The following is a 21,499-nucleotide window of genomic DNA, read 5'->3' as shown; positions in this document are numbered from 1 at the left end:
ATACTTAATTGAACTGTGTGTCAAACTATCTAAATATGGACTTTCTCTGAACAAGTTCAAAGATAGACTGTTGAGAAAGATGAAAAGCTAAGCACTCTATTATATGCAAGTGGATCATGAATATATAACAAATTACAGTATCCACAGAGTTTATGTTGCTGAACTATGTAAAATGTTACAATAGTACAGTTTTATTAAAGGTCATATCATGTTTGTATGCAAAAGAGAGATTGTAACATTATATGTTATTATTTGAATTAAATGTGAGGTTTCATTTATTAATTTTAATTGTAATAATCAACAGCCTCAGTTGCACTGTTTACCTAGAATTTACCTAGGTTTCAGTCGGGATAACCCAACCTTCTTCAGAATAACAGTAACTACCGTTTGTCCATAGTGGACATCGTCAAGCTAAAACTACAAATCCATCAATTATCGTCAGACTGTAAAACTTATCTCGAACTGCCTCGGCCCCACTTCGCAACTGTGATGCGGCAGCCACAAGTGCTGCACTGGAACTCTATACTTTAGTATGAAATTATATCTAAAAACAAAGATGATGTGACTTACCAAACGAAAGTGCTGGCAGGTCGATAGACACACAAACAAACACAAACATACACACAAAATTCAAGCTTTCGCAACAAACTGTTGCTTCATCAGGAAAGAGGGAAGGAGAGGGAACGACGAAAGGATGTGGGTTTTAAGGGAGAGATCTCTGCCCAAACTCTTTGCCTTTACAAATGTCTGCTTGTGTCTGTGTATGTGCGGATGGATGTGTGTGTGTGTGTGTGTGTGTGTGTGTGTGTGTGTGTGTGTGTGTGTGTGTGTGTGTGGGTGGGCGCACGCGAGTGTATACCTGTCCTTTTTCCCCCCTAAGGTAAGTCTTTCCGCTCCCAGGATTGGAATGGCTCCTTACCCTCTCCCTCAAAACCCACATCCTTTCGTCTTTCCCTCTCCTTCCCTCTTTCCTGATGAAGCAACCGATTGTTGCGAAAGCTTGAATTTGGTGTGTATGTTTGTGTGTGTATCGACCTGCCATCACTTTTGTTTGGTAAGTCACATCATCTTTGTTTTTAGATATATTTTTCCCACGTGGAATGTTTCCCTCTATTATATTAGTATGAAATTAGTTTGTTTACATTTATTCAGAGATGTTCAGTGGTACTGCGTCGGACTGAGAGCTATTATTTAACCATATTAATTTTACTATGCAACTGGATATTAGATGGGCATGAGGCATCAATGCACAAATCTCATCTATATTTCTCATGAAATTATGTAAGCTGCTATCAAAAAAGACCAGATGTTTACACTACATACAAAAAAGTTAAGGATAAAGATCGTAAATGAGAAATAGAAATTTTGGTGTCACTCAGGTCTCCATTTTAAGTCCATTCCTGTTTATGTGTTACATGAATGGTTTTCCCAAGTGCTCGAGAAAACACATATCTAATTACTACGTATACAATGACACATGTGTTGTCTGCTCTACATCTACTGCACAAACCACTGCATTGTGTGTGTTTCTATCTTATTCTATTTGCATATTGTCCATGTGCCTCTATATGCGCACTAAACTCTTATCTTATTCTCACGATCCCTGTGGGAGGATACATGATGGTGGCGGTGGCAGCATAAAAATCATGCAGTCTTCTCTGAATACAGGTTAACTAAATTTACCAGCAGGGTTCTGTGAAAACTTTCAACCAAGACTTCCCATTTAAGTTCAATGAGTATTTCTGTGATATATTCTTACGAGCTATACCAATCTATCATGATCTTAGCAGCACATTTGTTGAATATCCATACCTTAACAATGAAACACTACGGGTTGTGTATTTTAGATTAGTGCATCCTTCCTTCTGTTACAGAATAGTACTGCTGGCTGTGGACTAGTTACATATTCAATTATGGGAGAGTTCTTTTGGGATATTATGGAATTAGAACACTGCTACAAAAAAGCTTTCACTTCTATAAAGTATTCCCAGGGCGGAGACCTATTAAGTGATAGGGGACAAAGTAGAATCAACTGTGAATCACACACACACACACACACACACACACACACACACACATTATAAACCTGATACTTAGAATCGGTGCGAGAAATGTCTTCTGTCAATTTTGCCTCTTTCCCTCTTTCTTCATTTATGAAGGACCACAGTTTTTTCTGTAATTCTCTCCTTTATATACATTTGTCTTAATGAATAATGCCCCTGTTTCTCTGATGAAACTGCCATACTACTTCTTTTTTATTTTGTATGAAATATTACATGCTTCAGTGTTTCACGTGCTCGGAGAGGCCGTTATACTTTCAGCTTATTTCTTGCATGGAGTACCATTTCAGTCAACCAGATATTTTTTTTTTTTTTTTGAGCATGTTTACTAGCCTTTTGTTAACAGGACATGAAAGACTATAATAATAGTTAAATAAAGCTAGGAACTGGTCCCATGAGCATTTACATCACTGTCTGCATACACTGCTTCCCTGTTTTCTGCCATTAATATATTTTTAATTGAATTAGGTGTTGTGAGTTTATCTGCCTTTTTTGTTCCCTTCTGCTCGTTTCCAGCAGTCTTTATGCTAATGTCTTTCATGATGGCAAAATGGTCTGCTTGTGTGGATTTTATTACATGTGTGTCACAGTAGCATGGAGGAACACTTGTTGTTATGCCAAACAATGGAAAGTCCAGGTTGGGATATCAATGATCTTATGAAAAGGATACAGTGCTACTCAATGTAAAAATGACACGCTCAGTTGCTGACAAGCACAACGAAAAGACTCATGCACAGCTGACCGCTATGTCCAACTGCTCTGGTGAGAGTTAGCGGTCATATTCGTGTGTGTGTGTGTGTGTGTGTGTGTGTGTGTGTGTGTGTGTGGGCGCACGCGCACGCGTTTCTTTTGATCATGCCTGTCAACAAATGAAAGTGTTATCTTACAGTGACTGACTATCTATTTGTTACTATGAGATCAAGAGTAGTTTCACTATGCTTAGTTACTCTGGTGGGTTCATCCATTTTTACATTTAGGCTGAAAGTATGCAGTAAGGCCAGTAGTGTCTTAGTATTTTCTGTAGTTTTCGTGGTGTCTATGGTCATTTTTGGAAAGATCTTGGGATCTTCTAGCTATTCAAAGAATATGTTTATTACACTTCTTGATGACTGTTACGGGCCTAATAAACAACATAATTTCTCTGCAATTTTTATTTCCACTGCTGTAGCTTCACAAAGCTCACTTCTCTAGCATTTGTTGCGGTGTTCTGGGTGGCTTTAGTTGACTCATAGCTAGAGAAAATGGCAATTCATGCAATTTCCAACAAAAACTGATTACATGTGCATCATCAATTTACAGAGTTGAAAGCAAATACACTGTATCTAATTTTTCCTGTCTCTTACAAGACAAAAATTGAAATGTAGGATTTGAAAGAATAAAAATGATGTTTTAGGCAACAAATTGTTATGGACATCTTACCCATTCCATTGTTTGTATTTTGCCTAGAAACTTACAGTACTGTGTTGTCATAAGCATTAGATAGTTTCAAATTACTAACCTTGTTTATTATTGCAAATGATGGAGTAATGCCCATGACAAGGTAAAAAAATGTTTCAAGACATTTATACTGCTCGTGGAACAGCTGTTGATACAGAATTCCAAGAGAAGCAAGCACCCAAACTATCCAATGTAATTCTGCTGCTAAACCTCCAGGTGGCAAAGGTGTCAGCATTAGCCAGGGGAAGTATGATGCAGCAATAAATACGTAGATCATTGCACGATCACCGCGGTGTAGCATGTCTTTCAGGTGTCTGAAGATAAGAGACAAAAATAATGTTTGTACTCATTATACAATGATTTGCATCGTCTTTTCAATTTAGAAAATTAATTGCATATTGTTTTGCATATCTTCATACAAAAGCTTTTATCCATCACAAATATTATGTTACCTGAAATATTTAATTTGTTCGTTTAATTAACAAGTATAGAAAACTTTATGGAGCAGAAGTAGTTTCTGGCCAAAAGAAGAAAAGAAAATCAAAGTTCAAAGCATTTATCTTCATATCCATGACAGGAACTGATTTCATTAGTACAATATGAAGGAAAATTATGTATTTTACATACTGGTCATACATCAACAATCATATTGTAAGCTAGAGTACAACAGTCTCAATTTCAGAGGATAAAAATCGTCAAAGATTAGGACAAGTAATTTAGTAATATCTGCTTACGGATATCAATGATTAACAGAAAATTAATCTAAGAAAATGTGAAGAAGCACAGGAAATACTGAAAATGATATGAATTATGAATGTAATCAAAGTTATGAGGCAACTATGGATACTGATATTGAAAAACCACTAAGCACTGCTGTAAAGGCCAACGGCCTGGCCATGTTGGTAACACTGGTTCCTGCCCAATCACCAAAGTTAAGCAATGTTGGGCCCTGTTAGTACTTGGATGGGTGAACGTTTGGGGAAAACTGAGTGCCCTTGGTTTTAAAAGGACACACAAGTTGCCGAAGTGGCATCCAATTGAAAGACTTGCACCAGGCCTTCATCAAAAATAGACAACACACACACACACACACACACACACACACACACACACGCACGCACGGATGCTCACGCACACGCACGCACACACACACACACACACACACACACACACACACACACACACACACACACACACACAGACTGCAGTCTCAGGCAATTGAAGCCAAGCTGCAAGCAGCAGCACCAGTGCATGATGGGAGTGGCAACCGGTTGGGGGTAAGGAGGAGGCTGGGGCAGGGAGGGGGAGGGATAGTAGGGTAGGGGTGACGGACAGTGAAGTGCTGCTGGGGGGTGCACAGGAAAGAGATGGAGAGAGGGTAGAGCAGCTATGTGCAGTCAGGAGGTTAGATGGTGGGCTGGGAGGGGTGGGGAGATGGGGGGAGTTTGGAAAGGGAGAGGAGAAAACAGACTGGGTGCAATGGAAGAATGAGGGCTGTGTAATGCAGAACAGTAACAGGAACAGGGAAAGGGCTGGATGGGTGAGGACAATGACTAACCGCCTTCTGTCTAACCTCCCGATTGCACATAGCTGCCCTACCCTCTCTCCACCTCATCCCTGCATGCTACCCAGCAGCACTTCGCTGTCTGCCACCCCTACCATACTAACCCCCACCCCCCCTCCTCATCCCAGCCTCCTCCTTACCCCCACCCAGTCACCAATCCCATCATGATGGTGCTGTTGCTTGCAGTGTGAGTCAAGTTGAGCTGAAAGCTTTATTTGTGACAGTCTTTTTCGTTGTGCCTATTTGCAACTCAGCATCTCCGCTACATGACGAGTAGCAACTTTCCTTTTCATAATATTGTAATATAGCAGATAAACAGACAAGGAAAAAGGTGATTCCATACTAAGAAAGGAAGTTGACCTCTGAGAGAATGAAGAAGTACTGGGTAAAAATGGAACTGAGTAAAGTGGTCCAGGAAAGGCCATAAAATGTAAATAAATAAAATAATAATATAACAAATTTCTATAGTCATGTAAAATATCAATTTCCCCAATGAAGCAATGTTAACAAAAGAACACTGAACAAATATAAAACAGAAGCCAAGCAAAAGCAACAGAGAATACAATAACTATGATATAATAAAGAGTCAAGGTTACTGTTGACAGCATTTCCATATCTATTGCACACCAAAAGTTACTAGAAACAATATTTTACTATCATCTTGGAATGGTAAGTGGATGACATTCTACTGGAAATGTTTGCAGCATTGTCAGATGGACTATTGAGTAGATGAAGTGCATCCGAAGAACATGTGAAAAGGATCTAAGAAAGTGGTTATGAAGAAATCTTTGATTGTTATTTTTCATTATTTCAGACAAGAACCAAATTCTAAGTGTAAAAAATTCTATGTTCATTTATTACAGTACACTAAAAATCAAATGAATACAGGCTAAAACAGAAAGAATTAGGCTTGAGTGAATACACTGAATGCAATAGAATGTAAACAGAAAGTGTAACCTCATAGGGGAGGGTTTGGTAGTTGATACAGAGGTGTAATTCCACAGCTGTGTGGATGGATGGATTGATGGATACATAGGTGATGGGCATTTTAAGGGACCAAACTACTATGGTCATCACTCCCTTCATCCTGCATGTCAGAAACATGGGAGATTACATTAATTTAGATTTAGATTTTGTTCCGTAGACCCAAAAAATGAGATGATTCTCATGGGTGTGGAACATGTCAGAAAGTATAACAAAAAAACATAAAACATTGGAATATACGAGGTGCATTCAAGTTCTAAGGCCTCCGATTTTTTTTCTAACTAACTACTCACCCGAAATCGATGAAATTGGCATTACTTCTCGACGTAATCGCCCTGCAGACATACACATTTTTCACAACGCTGATGCCATGATTCCATGGCAGCAGTGACGGCTTCTTTAGGAGCCTGTTTTGATCACTGGAAAATCGCTGAGGCAATAGCAGCACGGCTGGTGAATGTGCGGCCACGGAGAGTGTCTTTCATTGTTGGAAAAAAGCCAAAAGTCACTAGGAGCCAGGTCAGGTGAGTAGGGAGCATTAGGAATCACTTCAACGTTGTTATCGCGAAGAAACTGTAGCGTAACGTTAGCTCGATGTGCGGGTGCGTTGTCTTGGTGAAACAGCATACGCGCAGCCCTTCCCGGACGTTTTTGTTGCAGTGCAGGAAGGAATTTGTTCTTCAAAACATTTTCGTAGGATGCACCTGTTACCGTAGTGCCCTTTGGAACGCAATGGGTAAGGATTATGCCCTCGCTGTCCCAGAACATGGACACCATCATTTTTTCAGCACTGGCGGTTACCCGAAATTTTTTTGGTGGCGGTGAATCTGTGTGCTTCCATTGAGCTGACTGGCGCTTTGTTTCTGGATTGAAAAATGGCATCCACGTCTCATCCATTGTCACAACCGACAAAAAGAAAGTCCCATTCATGCTGTCGTTGCGCATCAACATTGCTTGGCAACATGCCACACGGGCAGCCATGTGGTCGTCCGTCAGCATTCGTGGCACCCACCTGGATGACACTTTTTACATTTTCAGGTCGTCATGCAGGATTGTGTGCACAGAACCCACAGAAATGCCAACTCTGGAGGTGATCTGTTCAACAGTCATTCAGCGATCCCCCAAAACAATTCTCTCCACTTTTTCGATCATGTCGTCAGACCGGCTTGTGCGAGCCCGAGGCTGTTTCGGTTTGTTGTCACACGATGTTCTGCCTTCATTAAACTGTCGCACCCATGAACGCACTTTCGGCACATCCATAACTCCATCACCACATGTCTCCTTCAACTGTCGATTAATTTCAATTGGTTTCACACCACACAAATCCAGAAAACGAATGATTGCACGCTGTTCAAGTAAGGAAAACGTCGCCATTTTAAGTATTTAAAACAGTTCTCATTCTCGCCGCTGGCGGTAAAATTCCATCTGCTGTACGGTGCTGCCATCTCTGGGACATATTGACAATGAACGCGGCCTCATTTTAAAACAATCCGCATGTTTCTATCTCTTTCCAGTCCAGAGAAAAAAAATTGGAGGCCTTAGAACTTGAATGCACCTCGTAATACTTACTACCCTGATCATTTGTCAGGAGATTGTTGAAATAGGTGTATACAATGCAGTAAACTGGAACAGTTAATATTTACAGAAGTTACACACTGTCAGAATGAAACATTGTTATGTACAATTAATAAATTTATCATGCACAAATACCTAATCTTGACTGTTGTGACCAAGTGCTGTCAAAATTGAAATCTAACAGATATTTTAACTTAAGCTCACTTAACAGTCTCAAGATATTCATCTATGGAATGGAAGGAGTTGTGTATCAAAGAGTCTTTCAAACTCTGTTTAAACCACGCTTTATCTGAAACCAAGTTAGCCTTTCAGTTTTAAACCATAAACAAAGGGGGCAGGGGTAAAAGAAAACTGGCACAGGATAGCCATAAAATAGATGTTAAGAACAAATTATTAAATGACTCCGAGTAAAAAATAAAAGGGTAGGCCAGCAGTCATCTGAGAACAACTCACCACAGCTTGTCATGCTGCAGAAGGCATACCCTCACCTAACCAGGCTTCCCTGCTCACTGTAAATTGTCAATAAAGTTGACAAGTCAGCTTCCTCACAGGAAATGAACTAAACCATTTGTAAGAAATAATTAAAACTCAGGATAACATTAAAACTATGTTAAGATGTCAGGGTCAAACTAGCCCTCTACCAGTGGACAGCCAAAGGTTCCCTGGGACTAAAATTGTGGTAGTACGTGACTCTCCTCCCCGTTCAGCAATCAGCAAGACATAGTAGCGAAGGTTTCATATTAAAAAAAAAAAGTGTACAATCCACTATGACAGATAAAATTTAAAACATGCTTTCCCACCTGGATATTATCAGCTAGGATTGATTACCGAAAGTGTCTCAGCCAACTGCGAAGTTTGTTGCGTAGCATCAAAGGATATGGGTGACTATAAGGGGAGCACCACAACTACAATGGGATGGGGCAGCCTCTCGCAGAATTTACAGTATCCAATGGCCAGATTGGTGGCACTCGGTTGTAGACTGTCCTGTAATTACTAACATATTGTGGCTGTTACACTTTACTCCCTGCACTCCATTTACTGTTCCATGCTAACAAGAACTGGTGATATACTGCTGTCCATGCTTCGGATCGTGGTAACATTATTTACAGAGCATCCTTCCAGGTAACCTCCTTGGAGAGTCGATCCACAAATTCATTGACTTGAGGAACAGAGGAATATTACCATCTTTCAGTTGTTGTGGAGGTTTAAGAAAAGATCTCTTATTTGCATTATCAGTGGATGTTACGAGTAGTGGTATGCTATACCCTGGAAGCTGCTCATGGGGCTTATGGGGTCAATGCAAATTAGGAAAAACTCACATAACTGGGTGGTGAAGTAGTAAATCAAATAAGATGATAAGTTATTGGTGCTTCATAATATTGTTTAGGCTTGAAGATTTCACTGTGTGATTTTACTAACACAGGGGATGATGTTTCTGAGAATGTAGATTTTTGTTACTGTATGGAAAATGAAACTGGGAAGGCAATGATATCAAGGAATCTTATATCACAAGGCAAAACAAGCAACTGAAATGGGAATTTCTTTTAAAAATATGTTTGGCCATAATAAACCGTTTCCACTATTGCAAATTATCATCAGAAGTTGTATTTCTGAAAATCTTTATCAATAAAATAATGATAAAAAAGAACTAGTCATAAAGTTACAAATATCAGTACCTTACAGAATATAAAAATTAAAAACAATGGAAACCACGCCCAGTAAACAAAAGAAAGTTTTACTGAAAAGTTTTAAAAATGGCATGTATTAGTGTGATAGTGCTTATTGACTCTCAGGTACATTTTAAAAATTAAAAAGGAAAGAAGTTAGTATCATTATAGGTAACTGGCCATATTTTAATCTAATTCTTTTAATGTCCTGTCTCATTCACAGTAATTGACACTGAAATGACAACAGCTACATTCATTCCCACACTGGCTTTCAATCAGAAGTCATATTTTCACAAATGAACAAGAAATAATCTCTTCTACATTGTTGTTCAGGAATAATGTTCATTTGGGTATATTTGACAGTTCATGAAGACTGCCAACTAAGAATATGTACTTTGACATGGTGATACTCCCACACAAGTTACAAAGAATTACAGAAAAGTGATCTAAATTTAAACTGACAGTTTTGAATATGTCAGTTTACTTAGAAACATGTTATTGAGGGACAAGGGACAAATATAGTAGGAATTACACCAAGGCAGTAATGTGCTGAAATCAATTTTGGTTGCCAATAGCATATAAAATAATGAGTGGCAGCATTACAATACTGAGAATTGATATTAAATTATTGATACCAAAGAAGCAATAGTTCATCTCATCCCCAGAAAGTAACTATACCAAAGAGCAGAATTCATCATCAGCAGAAACGTTCTTGCACAGAACTGATTTCCACAATTTTAATCACTTCAGTTTTGAAGGCTACAGATAACCAAGTCTTGAAAAGCAGCACTTGTCACCAAATAAACTCTCCACAAGAAATGTTTGCCATAACTGAAGTATATTTCAAAACTGAGAGCATATTTAAGTCTCACAATATGAATGTTTGACTAGAAAAAAGTCTTTACAGTTTCCTTGTTATGAGATGCCACTGCAAAAAGAGAGTCCAGAAATATTTGTATTTCTACAAATGAAGATTGTAGATATATAGTCTCTCATACCGAACACTTCAGTATGACTTTTGTGGAGAAAAGTATTGCAAATTAGACTGGTTGTACCTAACAAGAGAACCATTTACCCTTCAGAGACAGCTGACAACAGCATAAATTTCTAAAATCAGAATGGGTTGCTCAGTTGCTCATGGCAGCATCAGCACCACACAGTATTTCTTTTTGCGGGGCTATGTGAAATAGGAGAACAGGTTTTATATATAATCAGTTTGCAACAGATAACAAAATAAAACTATTATTTTGTAAGAGGCAAGAGGGACATTCTGAATGACAAAACTTCTCTCAACAGATCCGACCATCACAACTTCTAAATTTCATTTTTATTTCTGATTCCCATTACTTATCCTACTCTAGTATTGGTGATGTGATCTATTTCCCTGTTGTTTGTAGTGCTAAAAAAATACTAATTTACTTCAGCGGAGATGAAAATTAATCGCCATGTCAAAGCTGATGAAGAAGAGCCTTCAAAAGCAAGTGATAGAAGACAGTAGGGAGATTGAAAGAGAAAAGAGGTGGGCAGGTGGGGTGGGGGTGGGGGAATGGAAAAGAAGAAAAGGACAGATTGGAAGGAGAGAAAAGAGCAAGGATGGGAAGGAAGAGGTGGAAAGATTGAATGAAAAGATGACAGGTTGCATTAAGTTGTCCAAATCATTGCAATTATACTCTATCACTAGATGACTGTTGCATGCAGGATGACTCTGCACTGTGCCAAAGATTGCCTAAGCTATGCTATAAAAGAATGCATGAACATTCGAAACATTTCTCTCAACTGTAGTTTCTTACAAATGTAACTGCATTAGAAACAGCATAATAACAGTATTGTTAACAAATTTTTCTTCATTCATAATCTCCACTATTTAAAGAAACAAAATGGCTGTAGTAATGATCCTCACCTCATACACAATGGACAAAGAAGGAAATTATTTCTTTCAGACTGTTCATCTTTTTTATCTAATTGTTCAGTTTCACACAAAAACACTAAGTATTTACAATGTACATCTTCCCTTTGTACTTAGGAATGATACAACAATAAACTAGCTGAAGACATGTAACAGAAACAAGAACATTCATTGATCACATGCCACCACAGTTAAAGGAAATTGACCCAGTTGGTTTGAGAACAGTTTAAACAGTCACTATTATACTGCCAGTAAAACTGAAGATGAAGCACAGAACATATAAAATACACACCATTGTAGAATAACAAGAGGAGCATGTGTGAAAGGTGCATAAAAGTGATGCAAAGAGTGTCAGAGAGAAAATTAATAAGCTTATTTTGATACGTGCAACAGATGCAAAATACTTAATTTACTGCATGGGAAAGCTAATTTAATTTGATAGGAAAAAATCTGAAAGTATACAGTGCTGTTGACCTGCTTGGTTCAGCAGCCTGTTTAACAATTCACCAGGTTTATTTATTCATCAGTCATGCAAACAGTATGCTAGGTGGTTTTCGGTTATAAATAGCATCTTTGTAACAATCTGGAAAGTATTATATTTGCAATACTGTCTAATTCTCTGCCACTGTTTCATAAAAAATTAAAGCTATTTTATTACATAACAGGACAAAAGTTTGTTTTCATATGGGTGCAATTGTACAGAGAGTAACCATCATGGAGATACAGTCAGTAACAAAGTCTTATTATGGTCTGTTTATAAAAGATGTGATAGTAAATCTAATGTAAATCTTTACAGAATGCCTTTGCTGGGAATTAATGTTTCTCATTTTGTTTTGCTAACCCTCTTTGTGAAATAAATAAATGAAACAATAAAAGGAATGATTGATACAACATACTTAAATAATGGTGGGTATTGTACACTAAACAGCACATCAACTGGTCAACAGGAACTGTAGTTACAACAGAATCAGTGAACAGCACCAATGCCTGTGAAATACACGATGTTAGTTATTCAGTTTATGATGGAAAGTCAAGAAATAGATAATATTACTTAAATATTAAGCAGAAATGGTCACAGGCTGGGTGCGCCACAGTCAAAGCTTTTGCAGCACTTTACTCAGAGACTCTGCCCTGCCCCATTTAGACAAGACGCGTGGGAAGTTCAGTTAGGTAGATTGAGCTGACTGCCTTCCAATTTCATTACAGGTTTTTTATAAGTTGCCTTTTGTAAGCCCTTGCTTTCTTACAACCTTATAACCTACTTACACAGTTTAATCCTCGAGCTGGTGTGCCTATGTATAAAGTGGGCGAACCACAAATAAATTGGCTGGTACAGTTCCATTGTTGTTTTACAATTGTGAGCCTGTACCTATTGAATCATTATTGCTTCATTATTGCTTCATCTAGCACAGTGATAAGTTGTACTGTCATATGTCCAAGTCAGCAGTAATATAAAATAAACAGTGAGCTAAGTGAGAAAACATTTAAGCTCCATGCAAGAAATGACCCACCTTCTGAGCTAGCAGTGCAGTCTCACAATGAGTTAGCTGTCTACAAGATAATTAGCAATTGAATAAGTGGGGTAACACTTTTACACAGCAGCAGAGTGATATAATGAATGTTTATTTTATTATTGTATAATGAAACAGTGATTTAGTTCATATAATGTAAATTTATTTTGTCGTCGTTTGTAGAAGTTTCCAAGTTAGATACATTGTTGGGTAGTACTTTTTCCTCTTATATAACACACACCTTAACGGCTTGGGAATGTTATGTTTATAATTCCCTTGCAAATGACTGCAGTAATAATGACAATGTCTTGAATAAAACACTAGCTACTAGCTGACCGTCATAATTATTAAATTTGAGCAAATTGCTAACGCAAGAATAAATATCTTCACACATCTAATGACAATTGTTCATTTAGGAAACTGTGTGAGTAAAATTAAGTAATATTGCCATCACAGTTAAAATTCTAACAAATAAAACTCCTACATTTACGTGGAGACAAGAGTAGCTTGTCAGTACTTCCCTTCAAGGAGCTAAATTTTTTCCCCCTTTTAAATTTCTACTGACAGTATTTGGAATTTCACCATTAGAAGATAAGTACAGGCTAGCAATACTTCCTTGTGATTTAACAGTTTTCTTCATTGAATTTTCTTTGATAAAATTATATACTTATCATTTTTAGCCAACAAATTTTTATTTTAAAGAAACATAAAATAAATACAAAAGAAGTCTGTCCAAATCACCAGGAAATAATAATGGTGCTGTGCTTTGATCCTCAATCAGCAGTGGCTACCTCACCATATGCCAAGGCAGTGTGTTTAGCTGTCACTGCAAATAAATGCCAGTTAGGAGGGCTGCCTAAGTGAGGTAGCAGCAGCTAGTGGTAGCCTTGCAGACATGAACCTGATGTCAAGCATCGACAGATAGCAGGTGCACATGTGCTGGACAGCTGGCTGCTCCAGTGAACATAAGAGTGTGTGGAACACTGTCATGCATCCCATGAACCCAAGACCCTTATAGTCACCCAGAGATTGGATGAAGTTACTATGGGGGTGGCCCCATCTTGATGGCTTCGGCTTGAGCCCTGGAACCATCAGGTATGGCAGTGAATCTTAGACCAGAAGTTAGTGGATGAAGTGGCTAGATGTAGACAAGGCTCACTGGCCAACATAGATTTGTCAACTGATGTGTAATATATCACAGCATCGAAGACAAGATAATGCTAGGATTTCAGTGGCAAGTATTTATAGTGTAACGGTTCTGCCCATGCGGCAGAGCCCACCTCTGATCACATAGGGGACCAAGGCAGTGCAGCATGAGGAAATTTGCTTGCCACTGTGGCAGACTGGGGCCATGCATCATGCTGTTTCAGCAATATTCCAGCCCTGGCAGCAGGAGGCAGCTAGCTTGCCCACCTTGCCACAGGTTGTGAAGTCTACATGGAGGGGTGTTGCCACAACCAGTTAAATAATGGCTCAAATGTGCTGTGCTACTGTTATCAGACAGCAGTGAACAGGCAGCATAAACCAGCAAAGAATGATGCATGAAAGGCACCAATGTATTGAGTGAAAATGGAATACCATAGTTGATGACAATGGATGTCTTAGGTCTTTTTGTTTTTTCTTGCTTCCGGTTATACTCCTAAATTGGCAATACAATCCCACAGCTTTTGAATGCCTGTTCCTCATGTTATATAGAGTTTGATGTGATTGGTATACAATGTGGTATGACTGGTATACAATTTTAATATTATTATGAGTCTTCTAGTTACTTTGATTCAGTGCACTGCAGGGGTAGTTATTTGTGTTTGTGATGGAAGTCCAAAGTTACTTTACTCAATGAAATTTCTGAAATGACAACACGGAATTTGTCTCTTGTTTAGGAATCAAATGTCATGGGAATGGTGCCGAAACTATGAACAAATTGACTAGCATAATTTATAGAACTTTAAACACTGAAAATGCAGACTCTTAGCCTTGCTCAAATTTTTGTTATTACATGTACCATTTTTATTATTTATTTTTTGTTAATACACAATAAGACAGATTAAAGCATAAGATTTCTTGGGATCCTCTATATGTCTACTTCCTTCTCCATAATTAGACATTAGTGTTAATTGAGAAAGAGGAGTTGCCACCATCAACCAGTGTGCCAGCGTCTTACTGAATAAAGCTCTAATTGAGCTCTTCTGATTCCACAATTGTCATATTTCTAGTACTATACAACCCATCATTCTCCACATGCCATCCTCAGTTATGGGTGATCATCCTGATGGTGTATGCATCCCCAACACTATTACAATGGTGTCAGAAGAAAGCCAGTGAGAATGAGCAACATCTTGGGACAGCGTTTAGCACCATCACCTAAATGTGGCGAGTGAGAACAAACTATTGTTTTGACAGTTTTCCATTACAGTGGTTGACAACCACTGATTGGTTGGGCTGAAGGGTTGACTGGAGGGTTCGACTTGTGGAAGTGGACTAAGGCAGCGATCTGAGAGAATTTATGGGGAATACTAAAGAACCTCAAGGTGGTTTGGGCCCCATTACATGTGGGCAGTTTAATTTGCCAGGTCATAGTGCTCCATGCAACCAATCTTCAATGGTGATCTGTTTTAAATGTAGAAGACCTGGAAATTATGCCAGAGAAAGCAAACAATGTACACGGTTGGTGCCGATATGGAGAAGTAATGTCTGTAATAGAAAGCGTAAAGGTGATACTAGTATCGAGTCCTCTCCTGTGATGTTTTTTCCTATTGTTGTAGACACAGGATTTACAATGAGCAAAACCAGGGAAACAAGGGATTACCGATACAGCTTCAGGCTTTGCCAGAACAGATGTCCTAAATCCAGACAGATTACACAGAATTACAATAGGATGTAGATGCACTAAGAGAGGATATATCCTTGTCCAATAGGTCATTACTCATCCTCACTATCAGTACTGCTACCCTAAATTAAGATGTGTAACATCAAAACATATGAGTTCATGGAAAGTCAAGACACTAATAAGGTCCTTCTGCAGGAACCAAAACAAAGAACATTAGACACATTTTTGCAAGAGCTGCAAGTGTTAGCAATGGAGGAGTTAGAATTTGAGCACCTGTTTAACCCCCACAGGTTTCACAAACCACCCTGCTATCACAGCATTGAATCCCAACTGCGAATGGGCCACCTATGTATCATAACCCATACTGCGTACTTGATCATCTACAACTGATGACGGAGGAGTTCATTACTCAACAGTTGCAGGACAGTATTACTGAGGACAATACCAGTCCTTGGGGAGTGCCAGTGGTGATTGTTTCAAAGAAAAGTGCAGATGTAACCAAAGCCTATTGCTTTTGCTGTGACTTCAGATATTTTGATAATCATATGATAATAAGTGCCTATCTACTCTAAAATACACTTCTGGAAATGGAAAAAAGAACACATTGACACCGGTGTGTCAGACCCACCATACTTGCTCCGGACACTGCGAGAGGGCTGTACAAGCAATGATCACACGCACGGCACAGCGGACACACCAGGAACCGCGGTGTTGGCCGTCGAATGGCGCTAGCTGCGCAGCATTTGTGCACCGCCGCCGTCAGTGTCAGCCAGTTTGCCGTGGCATACGGAGCTCCATCGCAGTCTTTAACACTGGTAGCATGCCGCGACAGCGTGGACGTGAACCGTATGTGCAGTTGACGGACTTTGAGCGAGGGCGTATAGTGGGCATGCGGGAGGCCGGGTGGACGTACCGCCGAATTGCTCAACACGTGGGGCGTGAGGTCTCCACAGTACATCGATGTTGTCGCCAGTGGTCGGCGGAAGGTGCAAGTGCCCGTCGACCTGGGACCGGACCGCAGCGACGCACGGATGCACGCCAAGACCGTAGGATCCTACGCAGTGCCGTAGGGGACAGCACCGCCACTTCCCAGCAAATTAGGGACACTGTTGCTCCTGGGGTATCGGCGAGGACCATTCGCAACCGTCTCCATGAAGCTGGGCTACGGTCCCGCACACCGTTAGGCCGTCTTCCGCTCACGCCCCAACATCGTGCAGCCCGCCTCCAGTGGTGTCGCGACAGGCGTGAATGGAGGGACGAATGGAGACGTGTCGTCTTCAGCGATGAGAGTCGCATCTGCCTTGGTGCCAATGATGGTCGTATGCGTGTTTGGCGCCGTGCAGGTGAGCGCCACAATCAGGACTGCATACGACCGAGGCACACAGGGCCAACACCCGGCATCATAGTGTGGGGAGCGATCTCCTACACTGGCCGTACACCACTGGTGATCGTCGAGGGGACACTGAATAGTGCGCGGTACATCCAAACCGTCATCGAACCCATCGTTCTACCATTCCTAGACCGGCAAGGGAACTTGCTGTTCCAACAGGACAATGCACATCCGCATGTATCCCGTGCCACCCAACGTGCTCTAGAAGGTGTAAGTCAACTACCCTGGCCAGCAAGATCTCCGGATCTGTCCCCCATTGAGCGTGTTTGGGACTGGATGAAGCGTCGTTTCACGTGGTCTGCACGTCCAGCACGAACGCTGGTCCAACTGAGGCGCCAGGTGGAAATGGCATGGCAGGCCGTTCCACAGGACTACATCCAGCATCTCTACGATCGTCTCCATGGGAGAATAGCAGCCTGCATTGCTGCGAAAGGTGGATATACACTGTACTAGTGCCGACATTGTGCATGCTCTGTTGCCTGTGTCTATGTGCCTGTGGTTCTGTCAGTGTGATCATGTGATGTATCTGACCCCAGGAATGTGTCAATAAAGTTTCCCCTTCCTGGGACAATGAATTCACGGTGTTCTTATTTCAATTTCCAGGAGTGTATAATGGCAACTTTTGACAATTTGTAGCAGTGTAGTCCCCCCCCCCCCCCCCCCCCTCCCCTGTCACCATGGACACAGTCAGTGGTTATCATCACTTAGAAGCAGCACTGAAGGACCAACTGAAAATGGTATTTACACTTCGTATGGGACAATAAAAATATTGTCATATGCCATCTGGGGTAAACAACGCACTAGCCACATTTCAGCATTTGTTAGACGGAGTTTTACAGGGGTTAAAACCAAGGCAGTGTCTGGTATACTTGGACAATGTAACTGTCTTTCCTAGATTATGGAGGAACTTGTGCTATGTTTACAAGACATATTTAACAGGTTACGAGCGTACTCCTGACTCTCAGAACAGGGAAGTGTCACTTTGTGCAGCAGGAAGTATAACATTTAGGCCATGTGATTAGTTGCGATGGTATTCAGGCAAATCCCAAATTAGTAAAGGACATACAGGATTTTCTAATGCCTTGTGCAACGAAGGAGTTACAGTCATTCTTGTGTTTAGTAAACTGTAATAGAAAATTTTTTTCCAAAATTTGCAGAAATAACACAACCAATCACTCACTCAATGAAAAAAAGGAGTGAAATTCCACTGGACATCAGAGGAAAAAGATGTGTTTGGAAAACTAAAAGAAATTTTGCCAACTGGTCTGGTGTGGGTTTATCCAAATTATGAGTAGGAGTGTGTATCGTCATGTGCTGCGAGAAATTGTGTGCTTCACTGTGTGTTAGGTAAAGAATTACACGGAGCAGAGAATTTGGTAGCCTATACCTCACATCGGTTAAGTAAAGCAGAAAGCAATTATTCTACTACAGAGATCGAAATGTTAGAACTCATATATGCTGCAACATGCAAAAGATGGAAGAGCGCTGAAGTACAGTTCCGACGTTATCAAAAAACCTTGCACCATGGTGTCAGTTCCAGTTTAACGTGTGACAAGACAATAAACACATCACATATGTTGCAGAGCAGTAAAACACTGCTCACACTGCCTGCAACAATCCATGTGGGTAGATATTCTGGCTGTTTATTGTTTTATTTGACAGAGTATTTGAGTCACAGAGAATCAGAATGGCATAGAAAACACATTTAGATGACATTATATTTGTCTGGATCACTGTCTGGTTAGATGCTGGCCACAATGAGAGCCAGATGGGGCAAGACACGTATCTCATCCACAGCACCATGCTGCAGCTCTGGAGGAGATTGCATGAAGATGGCAAGGTTCACCACAAACAACCAACCAGTCCCAGAAGGTTCTTCAGTGAATGTGTTGCTGTTTCTGCTGGGGAGCGGACTCAGTAACAGTGGGCTAAAGTCTAAAGAGTTGTCATAAAGTTTTAACTGTTACCTCAAAAAACTAAAATTATACAGATTTGTTCGTTTGTAGGTACATGTCTGACATCCTGGTACATTGAAATCCCCACACCACAATGTCATATGTCACTAAGGTACCAGAACAAAATGGTGCAGTCCACTGATAGACAGGAGATGGAATGCACCATTTTGTTTTGGCTCCTCCAGGAAGTGTTACAGTATTGTTGTGTGGGGATTTCAACATGTATCTACATCTATAGTATGCAAACCACGTAAAGTGCTTGGCGGAGTGTATGTATCATTGTACCAGTTTTTAGGGTTACTTCAGTTCCATGCACATATGGAGCATAGGAAGAATGATTGTTTGAATGCCTCTGGGCATGCAGTAATTATTCTAATCTTGTCTTGACAGTCCCTTTGTGAGCAATACATTCCTAGATATCTTTTAAAGCCAGTTCTTGAAACTTTGTTAATGGACTTTCTTGGGATAGTTTACACCTATTTTCAAGAGTCTGCCAGTTCAGTTTCTTCAGCATCTCTGTCACACTCTCATATGAGTAAAACAAACTGGTGACCATTTATTCTGCCTTTTTCTGTATAAATTCAATATCACCTGTTAGTACGGATGGCACAAATTAGAGCAATATTCTATAATGGGTTGCATGAGTGATTTGTAAGCCATTTCCTTCGCAGGCTGACTGCACTTCCCCAGCATTTTACCAATAAACTGAACTCATTTGTTTTATCCACGACTGAGCCTTGGCCAATTCTAGTTGTAACTCGCTGATATTATAGTCATAAGATATTTTTTCCCCATTTTGTGAAGTGCACAATTTAACATTTCTGAAAATTTAAAGCAAGTTGCCAATCTTTGCACCACTTTGACATTTTATCAGTGTCTGATTGAATATTTATGCAGCTTCTTACAGACAGCACTTTATTATAGATAACTGTATCACCTGCAAAAAGCTTGAGGTTACTATTAATATTTTTCACAATGCCATTAATATATAACATGAGGAGCAAGGGTCCCAACCCATTTCCCTGAGGCACACCTGAAGTCACTTCTACATCTGATAGTAACACTCTGTCTAAGGTAACATGGTAATATGCTGCATCCTCCCTTTCAAAAAGTCCTCAATCCACTCTCAAATTTCATTTGGTACCCTATATGATCATACTTTTGACAATAAGTATAGGTGTGGTACTGAGTCAAATGCTATTCGGAAGTCAAGAAATACCTACAAACAAATAAAAGACTAATTTTGTAACTTTAGCATTTCATCACTTTATTTTTCAAGGTTATGAATAAAAACGTTTGACTACCCCCTCACGTGTACTCCATTTTGTCAATGGGCTAGGACATTTTGTACTTGCTACTCATTTCATTTTGTACTAGGACTGCAGACAGCAGACATGTACCTGCAAACAATTAAAAAATTAATTACATAACTTTATTTCTTTGAGGTGATAAGTAAAAGCTTGGAGTGTAAGCTTGGAGAGCGAGTGTCAACATCTTCACCTGGCACACCCCTAGAATATGTCACATTCCATTCTTATGGAAATGGACAATATGGCAGCACTTGTGTTTTCATAATAGTAGAAATATGAGTACCACAGCAGGACACTTCTAGGATAATGTAATGTTTGTGGCCTGTAAAAATGAAACTGTGTTACAACGAGCACCTTTTTGTTAGTGAATGTAGGGCTCATTCTCTTCTGATACATGATACTGCCCAACCATACAGACCTGGCCTAGTGGACACATACCTCCAACATGAAAAAAATTACATCTACAGAGTGTTCACATTGTACTTCAATGCTTAATCCAACTGAAAATGCACAGAATAGTCTACACTGAAGGATTACAGACTATCACCAACTACTATGGGGCACTGCTGACCCCCAGAGGGTGCTGGATCAACAGAGGCAGGAGTTTACACAAGTCATGCTGGAAGGCCTGATTCATAGTATGGTACCTTGCATGTAGTATTATCACATGAAGGCATCACAACTCATACTGATGTCCTGAATGCCACTGGGGGATGGGGCTCATACACAGTTAGTGCTACCCACATCTCACAGTCAGTTTTGTGATATATATTTTATCCTCATCACTATATCAAATGTTATAATGGAGCTAGGTGGCTTGTGACAAACATTATTGTTGTAACTCTTGTTTTATGGACCATGAAGATTACTTAACTTACGGAACGAGAATGTTAAAAGAATGCCTCAGAGAGTTTTAATACCATTTCTGTAAATAGGGCAAGATAATAAAATATAACCACCAATAATGTCTTGATCTACTGACAGAAACCTACACTATCAATTAAGACCAGGAAGATTAATAAGCTGAGTAACACACAGGGTTTCTGTGCAGCACCCATCAGTTTGTACAGTTTGCTCCTAGATTAGTTTCTAAGAGTTTCACACTAACAACTCATTTTCATTCAAATGAAAACATCAAGGCGTAAGCGTTAAAACAGTTGCCCATGTTAAGTCGTGCTCCAACTTTGGCTGTTTATGACAGCAGTGATTCTGTAATATCATGGATCAGATAGTAAACACTGCACCTTTTAAACATTTCTTTCTGTTGATTTTGTTTGACCAGTGAGGAAATGTACTCTTTTAATGTTTTTCAG

The 21,499-nt window shown here is 39.8% G+C and overlaps 1 protein-coding gene across 4 annotated transcripts in view; it reads right to left on the bottom strand.

Moving 5' to 3' along the window:
* Window positions 1-21,499, bottom strand: part of LOC124591691 (monocyte to macrophage differentiation factor 2) — a 141,220-nt gene that overhangs the window by 7,453 nt on the left and 112,268 nt on the right. For all 4 annotated transcript variants that reach the window (XM_047131764.1, XM_047131762.1, XM_047131761.1 and 1 more), the window contains one exon: window positions 3,559-3,811. In XM_047131764.1, coding sequence (XP_046987720.1) covers window positions 3,559-3,811 — 253 coding nt within the window. The remainder of the gene's footprint in view (window positions 1-3,558; window positions 3,812-21,499) is intronic.

This window comes from Schistocerca americana, chromosome 2 (assembly GCF_021461395.2).
Source record: "Schistocerca americana isolate TAMUIC-IGC-003095 chromosome 2, iqSchAmer2.1, whole genome shotgun sequence".
Lineage (NCBI taxonomy): Eukaryota > Metazoa > Arthropoda > Insecta > Orthoptera > Acrididae > Schistocerca > Schistocerca americana.
This window is presented reverse-complemented; position numbering and strand designations above follow the sequence as displayed.